The 14896-nt window shown below is 43.4% G+C and overlaps 1 protein-coding gene across 2 annotated transcripts in view; it reads left to right on the forward strand.

Moving 5' to 3' along the window:
• The window catches only part of dlg1b (discs large MAGUK scaffold protein 1b), a gene marked incomplete at its 5' end in the record, with an annotated part of 78743 nt that overhangs the window by 12795 nt on the left and 51052 nt on the right, over positions 1 to 14896 (forward strand). For both annotated transcript variants that reach the window (XM_080543322.1, XM_080543323.1), the window contains one exon: positions 12247 to 12451. In XM_080543322.1, the coding sequence (XP_080399448.1) occupies positions 12247 to 12451 (205 nt within the window). The remainder of the gene's footprint in view (positions 1 to 12246; positions 12452 to 14896) is intronic.

Below are 14896 nucleotides of genomic sequence, written 5' to 3' on the forward strand. Positions count from 1 at the left end.
TTTGTCTAAGAGCAGATAGCGGTCAACGAGATCGAAAGCTTTTGTTAGATCAATAAAGATAGCCCCTGTGAGTTCATCGTTATTTGCAGCAGAGAAGACATCATTAGTAAATGTAAGTAGGTTCAGCAAGATACTAATTATTAATTGCTGTCGTGAGTGATTACACCATTTAAAAAAAATACATTCTCACCATTGGCAGGTTCTGAAATGGCCACTGTCACTCTGTCAGCTGCATTCAATTACCAAACCACATATCACAGCCATGTCATAGTTACTATATTTTTTCTTCAGCTTTATCTTTGCTTTGACAAAGCTGCCTCTGAAGGAATTTAGGGGGTGTTCTCACTAGAACATTTGCTTCACTTGAAACGGAGTTTAGGATAAAGTTTGCTTTGCTCTGCGTCGTTTGGAGCTGTGAGAACGCGCATTCGAATTAACTCCCGGAGCAAATAGCCGTCGGATGCTCCTCTTGAAAAGGGTGGTTTCGCTTCGGTTACAAACGATGCATCCATCACTTTGCTTCGCTTCCCTTTAGGTGAGAACGCTGCTCGAGGCAGTCCATAGGAAAACAACAGCGCACGCATGTTGATCTGGATAAGAGAGGGACAACGGGCAATTTTTCTGACCAATCAACTACCACGTCTGTTGCTTTGATTGCTTATGTTACTTCGTTTACATGAAGGGCTGTGAGAACGCAAATCAGAAAAATAATTTATGCAACAATGTTGCGAACTCATCCACTTGCTCCGGGTCTCGATTCGGACTTTCATGTGAGAACATGACCTTAATCTTAGTGTCGTTTGCCCCAGTTGTTTAACAAGATCCACACCACCACCATGGGGCTGTAGAGGCTGCCTTTTAAAATGGAGCACTAATCACAGAATCTTACACACATTAAATATTTATCAGTGTGCTGCGTTTCAGAGCACTGTATTACTGCTGGGGCTGTCTGGCCTGCCCTGTGTCTCTAAGGCTACGCTTTGCCTTATCTACTATCTAATAGGTTTCTTTAAAGGTGAACTCAAATATATCATCTATCATAAGATTTCTGTGGTGAGCTTCTTCTGTCTGGAATAAAATATACTTGAGGACATTTTGACCGACCACTGTTCTGATGCATGGGTCTCACCGTTCATCTTGTCATGAGTTTTATGGATTCTGAGGGATCTCTTGCATTTTTAATGGGTTACTCTATGTTCTAACTCAGCTGCTGTGTTGGGCTGACCTGCTTTGAGAAGGAATCACAACAGCCCAATGGCCAACCTCAAAGTAATTGTTTTAACCAAGTTATTGTGATCTCACTGATCTCGTTCCCTCCAGTTACTAGATATCGGTCAGAATAATCCATTATTTGATTATTCGTTCCCCAGGGTCAAAGCCGTTTTTTTAACAGAAGCTCAAAGGAATGTTTCCAACATCTTGTGGAATCAATGCCACAAAGAATTGAGAACTGTTTTGAGAGCAAAGAGAGGCCCTACCCAGTATTAGTATAGTGTTCCTAATAAAGTGTTCTGTGTGTATAATAAACACCGTAAGAGTGTTTGTCCAGCACCACTATCTGTGTGGTTGAAGAACTCATGAACCCATTAGAAGTTGATCCATCACTGGCACACACACACACACACACACACGATTTTACCTCGTTTTAGTGCTTCTATTTTTAGCATGTATGAGTAACATTCAGTTAAATATAAATATGGATGATTGTGAAGCCTAAATATAGTCTCAAGTTACCAACCTACCTTCAGCGTTACAGTATAATCATTATAACCATTTCAACCTAGCCTGGTTGTTTGAATGTTTCATTTTTCATTTCTTTTTCATTGTGTAGCGCTTTGAGTTGCATTTCATGTACGAAAGGCACTATATAAATAAAGCTTTACTTACTTACTGTAGATAATTCTCATAGCCAATGATCATCCAACCAGCATGTTTCTATTATAATCGAAAAGTTATTCAAGTTTTCACACCTGAACGATGGCCAAAATTACTTGTGCCTCTAATTCCAGCTCTTTTTGCATGTGGTTTTGGACCTCCCACACAACACACACCTCTATCAAATAAACCAATATAAACTTTGTTCCCCTGTGGGGATAAATAAAGTTTGCCACGCCACTCTCTAAAAACAACACATGACAACACAACATAAAGGACAGACAACAATACTGGGCCAGCCATGTATAGTATAAAAACAGTAAGATCATGATAAAAATGGGCAAAGTGATGGCTATAGCTATGATATTAAAATACTAAAAAGTAATGATGATGATTAAAATAAACAAATAAATACAGATGTGGCTACATGTGTAGCAGTCTGCTGGATCAGGAGCCTTGACCCCGACTTCTTCTTTAATTGCTGTTAAACAGTCTTAGAGCAGTCGGGATAAACTATTTTTACGTTTTAGCCAGCACTAGCAGTGCTCACAGTGACAGTTGTACAGATAACAGCTAAGACTAGATGAAACTGGCCATTTAAAATGAGGCAAGTCCATCGATGTGTCAATGATGATATTGAATCTGACCTTTGACCCTGACTGGCTGGCCCACTATGTCATCTGCATAGAGAACAGACTGAAGACAGTTTCCATCAGAAAAAAACATCCTCCTTATTGAACAATAACAGCAGTCACTCACCCTGGGATTGGATAGACGCCAGCATGCATTTTATTATCCTGCTGACAAGTGTTCCCAGATAGTTTTTTTCTCACTTTGCTCCGAATGGTTACTGACTAGGATGGCTGATCCTGAGTCAGTTGTTACGGGCAGGGCATTTGCTCTATTAGTATTAGTGTTTGTGTGTGGTGTACTGCAGCTGTCCTGCAACTTTATCAGTATGTTGTTGTCTTTTTTGTAATGGTATGCTGCCCCCCCCTACTGTTACTATGAGACACCATGCTGAGAGAGAGCTGTGCGGAGATGTCCACTTGATGGTCTCTCCATTAATTTGCCTTAAATTGTCTGCAGTGTTTTAGGAAAATGCATTGTTCCTTTTATCTCAGCAGTCTGTAGTGAGTATGATTGTCAAAAATGTTCATACACGTTTTGTAGATAATGCCAGCAGCCGCACTACCCTGCATCCCACTGCTGAACCCCTCCCCCCAAAACAACAACAACAACAACAAAAATCTGGTTAAGTAGAGATTTGTACACCCCCCTAACAGGCTCCTATCATTCCTATGGAATGAAATGAGGAATGTTATCAGCCTCCCTGCCCTGACTGAGTTGCTTTTCTCAAACACTTCTGATATCTGACATTACAAGTGCCACTTCAGTCCACCAGGTGGCATGAGGTCTACACAATTTTTGTTTTGTTTTGTTTTGTTTAGTCCACTTGGTGGTGCCTCCCTCTTTCACTGTCACCACTCATACTGTGGCGCAACAGCACTAAACAGAGGGCAGACAGGGGTACTATTTCCCTATTTTTCATTAAGGCCCCTAAATTGAAAATAGTCATTTTCAGTGTTTTGGTTTGAAATTTGGTTTCACCAGATCAAATTAGCATCACCCCAGTAGGAACAATGAGGTTTCTTTCATTTTCCAATACTATCTATAACCCTGTTTGGACAGGATTAGTATTATCTGTTTGTTTTCTCCCGCTCCCAATACCTGTTGCGCTTGTTCATGAAGCGGATGTTCCACAGAGCCAGGCTGGCGGCTGGTATCAATGGGCTAGCAGGGCTAAGCCCCCCCTATCTTTCACAATAAATATGAGAAAGTTATTAAATTAAAGAAATATTAAAATATAATAATTGTTGAATAATATCATTTATATATAATAGATTAACTAGATTAGACTTTTTTTTCCGGACTTTTATTCTGAAACTCTTTTTTTTCAGACTTTTATTCTCTATTGCGAAACACTTTTTAACGTTCCCTTAGGATACATCCCACTGTATTTTTCTCTTCCTCCCCGTGTTCCTCTTCATAAACAACCCTCGTCTCCATCATCTCTTGTTCTAGCTCCATACAGCCTCTTCCCACACGTCGAGAGTCTACTTCAGGTTCAACCGAGCCATGTGGCAAACCACACAGCTCTCCCCTCCCCCTCATGTCCCTACCATCTACCTCCCTGCTCGCAGACGTATTCTCATAGTGGTGTTGATGCTCTCTCTCTCTCTCTCTTTCGCTCTCTCTCCCTCTCTTTCGCTCTCTCTCCATCTGATGCATGCAAGACAGTCTTGTCTTTCTCTCTCTGTATCTCTGTCACTGTCACTCTCTCTCCATCTAGCCCCCACATCAGGCAGATTCACCTCAAGGCACTTTCGCCCCTCCCCCCCCCCCCCCTCCCCCCGTCTCTCTCACACGCTCACTCCGCTAAGGCCGTGACGGTCTTTCCCCCGCGTCTGCTAAAGTAGCATTTGACAGACACAGATCGGCTAATGGGGCATCCTCAAATGCCCACCGGAAACCTTCTGATCCTCCCACTCAAAAAATTAGCAACCTCAGATCACCCACCCACCCCTCTCTTTTCCCCACCGTCCAATCAGACCCCCACAGAGGACAGCTTAGCGCACACACACACTCTCTTTCACTCCCTCACTCTCTTTACACATGCATGATGACTCCACCGTGGTTCTCTCGGAAATGCAGCGTCTGCAACGGAGCGTGTTGACTGACAGGGGAGGAAAGAGAGGGAACATAACAGAGGAGAGGAGGAGGTCGACACGAGACAGGAGTCAGCCAATCGACCAAGAAGAGAGGGAAGGTAATAGAAGGACTGGGTTAGAGGAAGAGGAGTAACAGAACGAGAGGGCACAGGCCCACTTGGATGAAGGAAGAACACTGGGTGTATTTCCCCCCCCCTTGCTACGATGGAGTGATGCGAGGAACGAGGGAGGATGGTGAGACCAGGCAGCAGCAGCGGAGGTGGAGGAGGAGGTGTTGGCAGCGGAGGGGGAGGCAGGAGAGGCAGGAGGAGGCACCGGGCTCGGAGGAGACGCATCTCGGCCAACTGCCTGGGTGCCGAGAAAAAGTCTTCCAGCGTGAAACACTTGTGCTGCTTCTCTCCCATGCTGTGTCATTGCAAAGTAGCATGCACAAATAGTACCATCTCACTCATGTTTGGTTGCAAGGTGGGTGACAGAGTGTCTCATTCAATGGTGTTTTGCTTCCGTTTTGCTTCTTCTCTTTACTTTAAGTCGCTCAAAGACCCAGACTCGAGGGGGGGGGGTGGGGGGGGCTTTTTGATGATGGTCACCTTTTTTGCTTCAGAGAGTGTGTGGATTCTGTCTGCATCTTCTTTTGTTGGTCCGTTCTGTTTTATTTGGTTGTTGACATTTTTGCTGAGGTAAAAAAAGTACAGGCTGCTTCCTAGAGTCTGTTTACTGTTCCACCTGAGAGAACATTGTAGATTGACAGAGCTGTCTGTCATCTCCGGCTCAATTACAAGGTCAGATTATGGAGCATTCAGAAGCAGGGTGCCTCGCTCAGACAGATCAGTGGACACCACAGCTTGTTACAGTGGTGTAGATGAGCTAGAGGTAATCCAAATATTAACGTTTTAGACATTCACGGATTTTTGGGTTTGATACATATCGTTACAGGTTTTCATTTACATTTCATTTACATTTATGTGTACTTTATTTTGTGCCATTGCTTAAAGAGGAACAACTGCAAATTCAATTGCTTGAATTTGATGTTTCAGAAGGTGTGGGAACCCTGTTTCTCAGTATAACTCATACTTCATATTTATGAAGCGTAATTGTATTGATCTATTGATCCCTCCCTCTCTTTCATCTATCTATCTACCATCCATCCAGCCATCTCTCATCTATACTGTATGCTACCCTCTGACTAACTTTCTTTCAACTACCCAGCAAATCTATAAACAATCTATCTCTCGTCCAAACCAGCTTTAATTTTTTTGCCACTACCAAAATAAGACTTTGCAAACCCACAAAGTTTTTTTCTGGAACTTTGTTTTCTAGTTTCAATGTGTTTCAGGTTGTCATAGCGTATATGGCACAAATACTGGATGTAATTCTCTCCTACAGTATTATGGTCCACAGTCTTAACCCTTAATTCTTGGACGGAGTGATCTCTGGGATTATTTGACATCTGTCTCTTCTGATGGAATCAGTACTGATTAGTATTTATTGTTAATCTGTTTGTTGATTACAAAGATGACCCCTTGGTTTGTAAGTGTGAAAAGACATCTCATCTCCTGAAGTGGATAAATGTGGTTTGACTCATGATTGTTCATCCCAACCAATCTTAAAGAGATGCTACAGGATCGTCTGTATTTTTATTTTATTTTTTATTTAAACCTCTTGCTTTGTGCCTCGATGGTCAATGTATAGTTCGTAAAAAAATATAATCTATGAACTGAGTCAAAATATAATCTATGAACTGAGAACTGAGTTAGCTCATTCAGCCATGGAATCCCTAGTTTATCAGCACCAATATTTTGTAGCGGCAGTACTTTCACCTTTTAGTTTGACCCGTGTACCCATGGCTTAGTGGCATCCCTCCGCACCATACGTACTGTAGGGCATGCCACACGAACCGATTTCTGAGCATGTTTCCGCTCATAAGCGCTACAACTGTAGACTGGAATTATATAAATGGTCACCTACTCGACTAGTCTTGAATGAAGTTCAATTTATCAGTCTAACATAACCACCAACCAGCTCAATGTTGCTGACTAAGTTCCCCCTCAGCAGTCTCCTGTCTGAAGTGTCAAATGTCTGTGATCTAGGGTGGTTTTGTCTTTTTGCTTATGCAATACAGGTAGGTAGTTGCCTGATATAATATGCAAATGAAAGTGCAACAGTTTTGAATGGAATCACCCTTGTAGTCTCCACCCTCCCTGGCCACTCATCTGGAGTGATATGATGGGCTGATTCTGGATTTGAAAGACGAGTTTCCCAATTTCCAATTTCCAAATGCTGTATCGCCACATGTGTAAAAATGTGTGGTCTAATCTCCATTCACCTTCAAAATCAGATTGATTGACAGGCGGGGGGTGGGAAATGTGCCAAGGTATTACATAATACAGTATTTAGATACTGTATACAGAGTAGGTCTGTGCATGTTTGTCATAAGCGAAACCAGACACAGATTTCACTGCACACTCAAGCTGAGGGTGTCGATTGTTTCCCCCTGCTGACTCCCTGAGCATTCACACAACACACCTCTGTGTGATGCCATGAAGCTCGCCTCGTTCCTATTTTTAGTGTATTTGGCAGGCAGGAGTTTGGCGGTTTGCTTTGGCCCGTCCTGCTGCTCCAGCTCTGGAGGATGATGCATTGGTTTAACAGCAGCCAAGGCGGAGGAGATGACGCTGCAGGATTCTCCCAGGCCAAGGCAGAGGAGGAGGAGACACTGATGTTGGATGAAGACATCCTTCTGATGTTGTAGACAGGAAGAATCTGCAGGAGCGTGCTGTCGCTGCGATGTTCTCCGCACAGGATAGGCGGTTGTCCAGGATCACGCCAAGGTTCTTGGCTGTCTGGGAGGGGATTACAGTAGAGTTCTCCACTGTGATGGAGAAGTCTTGGAGAGGGCAGGCTTTCCCAGGGAGGAAGAGTAGCTCTGTCTTGTTAAAGTTGAGCTTGAGGTGGTGGGCTGACATCCATGTAGAGATGTCAGCGAGACACGCAGAGACACATGTTGCCACATGTAGGCCAGACATGGGGAAAGACAGGAAGAGTTGAGTGTCATCTGCGTAGCTATGGTAGGAGAAACCATGTGAGGAGATTATCGAGCCAAGAGACTTGGTATAGAGGGGGAACAGTAAGGGCCCGAGGATGGAGCCCTGGGGTACCCCAGTGGTGAGGGTTCGTGGAGAAGACAACGATCCTCTCCAAGTCACCTGTTAGGAGCGACCCACCAGGTAGGAAGCAAACCAGGAGTGCGCAAGTGACAAAGATGCCCAGTTCTGAGAGGATGGAGAGAAGGATCTGGTGGCAAAAATGGGGTTGCAGCAATTCATTTATGAGATGGAAATCTTAGGGTTAGGGTTAACTCTAAGAAACCCTAGGGTTTGTATGGCTCCTGGTTTTAATAGGAATCAATTACATCCCAGTCATTCTACAAAATTGGTCCATAGACTTGGTGTACAGTAGGTTGTTCCATCTACAGTACAGTTTTTTCCATCTCGGCTATTCAACTTTTTTTTGTAAATCTCCCCAGGCCTTTGGGAAGCATTCCTGGGCATTTCCTCTCTATTCACTCCGTTTGTAGTGACAACCTGATTCACACAGTGTGCAAATGATTCCTATTACAATCAAGGACCCTACAATAACATTTTAATTCCGAAATCACAACTATTATCCTTGCACTCTAATGGACTCCATTCAACTTACTGAGTAACTTGCTGAAGAAAGAACGTTTTTAGCACATTTTTAGGAGTGTTGGCAAAGGGGCTGAATAGAACTCAAGAACTTTTAATTTGTAGTGGGGATGAAGGCCCTGTATGTGTGTATATTAACTACAGCTTAGTCATCCCCACTCTCTTAGACCAATAGGCAGATGGCATAAGACTATTTCACTATGATTCAACCTTTTTGTTTTTTAAGTTATTTTTTCTGAGTGGGGCAGTCCCACTCATATTTTTCATTTTTATTGACAGTTACAGTGAAGATTTAGACAAGAAGGATGGGTGAGAGAGAGAGAGAGGAGGGATGACATGCAGGATATGTCCCCGGCCGGAATCGAACGTGCGGTTACATGGTCAGCGCTTAACCCGCTACGCCACCTAAGCGCCCCCTTAAGCACCTTTTACAATGTAATTTCATTCCAGTGTAAACCAATGTGTTGTGGAATGGAACTGACACCACTGCGAGAGAGAGGCTGTGTGTGATAGAAGGTTAAGCCCATCGTTCTCTGGCGCACACATGATGAGCATGGTTCCACATCTTGTGGGTTTAGTTGTCTCGAGAGATTTACTGTGTTAATCTGCGTTTTGTGTTAATCTATTTCTTCTTTGACGTGAATGACCAGCATATGACCAGCATATGACGTGAATGACCTCCCTGTATAAGACACAGTAACCTCATCAAGGATAATAATAATAAGAATGACTCCATGTCTTTTTGCATTGCTGTTACAAGCGGTCTCATGTAGAAATACAATATTGAAGTTTACAAATTTGATATTCGAATTTGATATACTTTTTATATTTTTTTTCAAAATGGAAGCAGGCAAGACAACAACTCCATTAATTTGTCTGGTTGCTGTAAACGTGAAAAGCAGCTTAGCCATTGGACCATGGCATAGATTACACTCTTTGATTACTGGTGGCATCGATGACGACAATGGTCTAACACATTGAACTCTATTTGAAACACTTCATCACAAGGGTTCAAACATGGTGTCAGCTTGTCAGGATGTTATGTCCTATTGTACCCCTTTTATATGATATGACTTCACTTATATCGATCGTATCTGATGAGAAAACCTCACTATGTCAAAAGAACATCCCAAATCTGCAGCATATGTAAGTGATAGATTACCGTCCAGAAAATATGGTCATTTTCATACAGGGTATATATTATGTGACAGGATTTATTGATTGATTAATTGATTGGAAAAATGTAATGGAGATCACACCAGTCATCTGTAGAACAGGAATGGCCCTTCATGTGTGTGGATTTTTTTGTTCTAGTCCGGTTCTAACACACGTCAATGTGGGTCCCTACTGTAGCACCAGGATTAAGAAAGCTCTGGTCTAGAGTGTAGTGACATGCAATAGCAGTGAGTTTCTGTTTTTGCTATGTTTTCTCTGACGAGCATTGTTGAAACCCTTTTTTATATATTTGATACTTTTTTTATACATTGTCCCCCCTATTTCAGGCCACCAAAAGTATTGGTGTGGTGTTTTGGTTAGTCAGGTGTGTTCTGTCACATCATGTGTGCAGGCATAAGAGAACTGTAAATGGACTGCACTTATATAGCGCCTTTATCCAAAGAGCTTTACAACGGCCTCTCATTCACCCATTCACTCACACATTCACACACCAATGGCGGCAAGCTACCATGCAAGGCGCCGGCCCGCTCACTGGGAGCAATTTGGGGTTCAGTGTCTTGCCCAAGGACACTTCGAAATGTGGCCAGCCGGGACTCGAACCACCGATCTGCCAACCTTGCGATCATTAGAAGGCGGCTCTACCTCCTGCGCCACAGCCGCCCCTGTCAATGTCTAGTATCGTTTGCCTTTGGAGTCTGTTATTGGTGTCTATCTAACATGAGGGCAAAAGAGGTGTTCAGTCAAGGAATTCTTTAGGCTAAAAAAACTTTTCACAATCCAGCCCCTTTCCTCTTCTAGACCAACAAAGTTCTTTATTTAATGAACTTGGTTCTTTCACACACAAGATTTTTTTAAAAGTTGATGAACTTGTTGCCTTGGAAACTGTGGTTATGCAGTTGTGCCCTGTGAACGTGTGGATAAAGAAGCGGCTAGGGGTATTCAACAGTTAACAATTGTGTCATTTGCCACATCAAAACAAGGCTCGCTATTACAGTTTGCTTGTACATTGACTGTTGTACTCATTAGGGTGTTCATCGTTTCATTGGTGGATCATTATAGTCATAGGTTTACAATTATACTCCAACCCAGTCTTCAAATTATTACGTTTTGGAGGATCGGCCACCTGATGGCAGCAGCGCGTGTACACGCAAGTGCCTTGCGTCTGACTAGAATCCGCAATTTAGTGTTTATTTGCCTACTTATTTCAAGTCTGTTTACTCAGTATAGTCTTGCGAACACTTCATACAGCCGACAAGCATCATCATCACGGAGGGCGGCAAACATCATCAAGGACACCTCTAAGAGTCTCAGGAAGTACAGAATCCTCAGGTCCTGTACCAGCGTTCTCCAGAACAGCTTTTTTCACAGAGCTGTCACTCTGATAAATAACCCCCCCCCCCCCACACACACACACACACACACACTCTGATGAACAACCCCCCACCACCCCATTGCTGTTGGCATACAACCCTGGTCAATGTCAAAACTAAATTACCCTTTGCACTACTGCTGTTTACTACTTTTGCACATGCCATATGTTTTTTATACACATTTATACACCATACTGTACATAGCTACCATAACTGTTCATAGCTTACTGCTATCCTCCTCACCTGTATATAGTACCTCTAAGTACTGTTGTGGATTAATAACGAGACTCAAGACAGGAACTTGCTTTAAATCTAGGTATAATATTTATTAAAATTAAAATGATATTTTCACAACTCGAGTTGGGACAGTCAAATGACTTCACAATGGGAAGCTTTCAAAAAAGACTGCCACCCAACTCTCACGTTGTACATTTGATATATTGTCAACATAGTCACAACATTGATAACGAGTCTGCATTCCATCACTGTCCATGAACACAATCAGGGCTCTGTGTTCATACACAGGACAGCCAGACTCTCAACAATCCCACAGGAATAACTCCATGGAAATCTACTGTTACAAGATGCAGTATAGAGCATTATGAAATGCCATACATGTGTAAAATCCATCCCCCCTTATGATCATATGATGCAATAACATCCCTATGATATGATAAAATCCATTACAGTACCTTATATACCTAGTATACTTGCCATACTGTACGTATCACTATCATGTTTTGTATCACTATTTTCACTGCAATGACAATAAAGATGAATCTAATCTAATTGGGTGGCAAGGCAGAAACCACCCGACTTGTAACCCAAGTGTTGCTGGTTGGAATCACACTGGGGACACTACGTTTATATGCCTCCCCCTGACAACTTACCATAAACTTAACCACCCAAAGTTTATGCCTAAACTTAACCAGTGGTTAGTTATGGTTAGTTATGAAAGTCGTAATTCCAAACACATGTCTTAATTCACGCAACTCTTACCCAATTTTAATTCCTTGACGTACTGTCAGCTGACTTTCGTCAAAACAGGTGGACAAAGGGGCGCTTAGGTGGCGTAGCGGGTTAAGCGTTGACCATGTAACTGCAGGGTTCCCGGTTCGATTCCGGCCGCGGACGTGTCCTGCATGTCATTCCTCCTCTCTCTCTCACCCATCCTTCCTGTCTAAATCTCTACTGTATCTGTCAATTAAAGGAAAAATATGAGTGGGACTGCCCCACTCAGAAGAAGAAAAAAAAACAGGTGGACAAACTCACAGGTGGTATTACGATCCCCCTAATCCTATTTCCATGTCTGCAGACATGATCCCGCTGAACATAATTATTTGGAGATATAGGGTGGTCCTCCGATGCGTAACAATGATATTGGACTCTGGTGTATATTTCTCCTAGCACTCACACTCTCTCCTGCTGCTCTCCCGTTCCTCCACAGAAGTACAGGCAGCATGACGAGGACACGTCCCCCCAGGAGCAGAGCTCGCCCCAGCTCACGGACGACGGTCCCCAGCCCGAACTGGTCCAGGTGGCCGAGAAGAACATTTCCCAGATTGAGAACGTCCACAGCTATGTGAACCACGCACACATCTCGCCCCTGAAGGTAAGGCGCGTACACACACACACACACACACACTGTACATTTACATTCTGTCTCTGTATCACACACACTTTTTTTCTCTCTCCTCTCTCTCTTTATATCTCCCATTACTCTTTTTTTCCTCTCTCTCAACCCGCCCCACCCACACCCACACACACACACACACACACACACACTCAATTCTCAATGATCATGCTCTCCCATACACTAGGAGGTTGAGAGAGGAGAATCTCATTGTTTGTTCCTGTTCCCATGTCACCCTTGTACTTCATTGAGAAACTGTTCGTAACAATCACAATCACACATGTAGTACATGTCCTCATACCTGTATTCTTTCATGGACTCATGTGAGATTCCCAGCAGTGCATCAACATGGACACCATACCATACAAACCATGGTTACCATAGTAACAAACACAAAATCACCATACAAGGTTGCAGCCACCAGTGCAGTAATGTGTATACTCTTGAGCCTAATTGTGGACACGTCCCCCCCCCCATATTCTAAAGTAACTCCATGCCTTCTAAAGTATCCGTCTGCGGTGGCTGTTGTGTCTGCTGTTGAAAACCATGGGTTCCTCTAAACAGTTGTCCAAGGATGTCAGAATTGAGATAGTTCACTTCCACCATCAAGGAGAAGGCTACAGAAAACTCTCGCAACGTTTCAAACTACCCATTTCCACTGTCAGAAACATCATCAGAAAATGGAAAATAAATGGAACAATTGAAGCCAAGGCAAGATCTGGAAGACCAAGAAAATGTTCAGATAGAACGGCCCGAGATCTGGTGAGAAAAAAAAAAAGAAAACCAGATGTTGTTGACACAATAAGTTTCAATTTCATTTTAGAGCCCCCCCCCCCCGAGTCTGCGACAAGTTTGGGACAAAAAAGAAAAAACTATCTTATCAATGAGCAATTTAAAACAGGTACGAGGCTAATCATTGGCTTGTGTTGATCCTACTGTAGCAATACTGCCACTATGTCTGTGTTTAGCGTTACTGCCTATTGACAGGGCATGAGAACCTGCTCAAAACCTCAGTTATTGCCACGGTAGCACTTGCTTTAGAATAGTCTGTGACTGCTCTGGATAGTTATTTCATAGTTGATGACTCTTTGCTGCCATCCAAAGGTCAAATGAAGCATGTGTTTTTTAATGAAGGAGTAGTCTATGCTGACTAACTATGACTGGGACAGCACACTTACATTTGTACAATAGATAGAAGTGTTTAACGCCACTACTGCAGTAGTTTGCAAAGTCGACATGTCATTGCTCAGCAAGGGTTACTTGGTTATTGCTTATCAATGCCAGAATACATTTTGTTGGATTTTTGACACTACCTTTGAAATTCAAGAGCCTGATTGTAGCAGGTTCGGGCACAGAGGGAGACAGACAATAGGCTGGGTAGTGTTTACAAGCGGGTTTTTATTACGGGAACAGCCGTTCTGGAGTTTCAGTCAGGCTGAGCCTTGCTCAAGCGAGAACGACTCTCTCTGCTTCTAGCCCGACCCTTTCGGTCGCGGCTCCCCGGCAGCGCTCGTCCGTCCCTCGCTCCCTGACACTCCGCTGCTTCTCCGTTCTGGTATCCCCGCTTCTGGTACCCTCGTTCTGGTATACTGGTTTGGTTCGTCACTGCGTCCTCGGGCTACTCAGTCCGACTACCCCCTTCTGGGGAACAAAGCCACACGTTAAGAGCGCGCGTTGATGAGGATCCAATTGGCATCAGCCGCTGCCAATCGGACCCTCATCCCTTCACCAACTGTCCTATAGCTCCCCCTGCCGGTCGGAACGCGTCATGTTCCCCACACTGATTTTAAAGAATCACACATCATGAGGCATCCTTTCTTTCTGTCTTTGTCTCTCTCCCTCTCCTTCTCTCATCCACCCCCTCTCTTTCCCTCTTCCACCTCTCTCTCTCTCGCTCTCGCTCTCTCTGTGTCTCTCTCTTATGAAGCGTATGTTCTGTGTGTGTGACAGATGTTGGCCATATTGCAATATTGAGCAGATACCATACTGTATACCATGAAAACCCGAATACCACGTTTTCATAACCCATCATGAGAAACGAATACATTCAAACATGTCTTTGTAATAGGACAAAATACTTTTATGCCCTGTTGTTAGATGGCTCTATGATTTGTCTAGAGCTAAACCTCTCCCACACAGTCATCTGCACATTGTCTAAGGTTGATTACATGAAAATGCTTTCTAGTCCTGGAGAGCTTATTGGTTTGCTAGTCTTTACTGTGCTTTGAATTGATTAACCAGGCTAATTGCTCTGATTTAAAGCCGTCTAAACTCTAGTGCTCGCTGTATGAATCAGTTGCTGATCATTGGCAAATTGACGACCCAGTAGCTCTCCAGAATGTGCATCAAATAATGTAAATAATCGGTCCTCTCTGTATATAGGATACATAGCTTTTCTTATTCTTCTTCCCTGTTTCTCCCCCC

This window comes from Nansenia antarctica (genome assembly GCF_963989245.1).
Source record: "Nansenia antarctica genome assembly, chromosome: 12".
NCBI classification, from domain to species: domain Eukaryota; kingdom Metazoa; phylum Chordata; class Actinopteri; order Argentiniformes; family Microstomatidae; genus Nansenia; species Nansenia antarctica.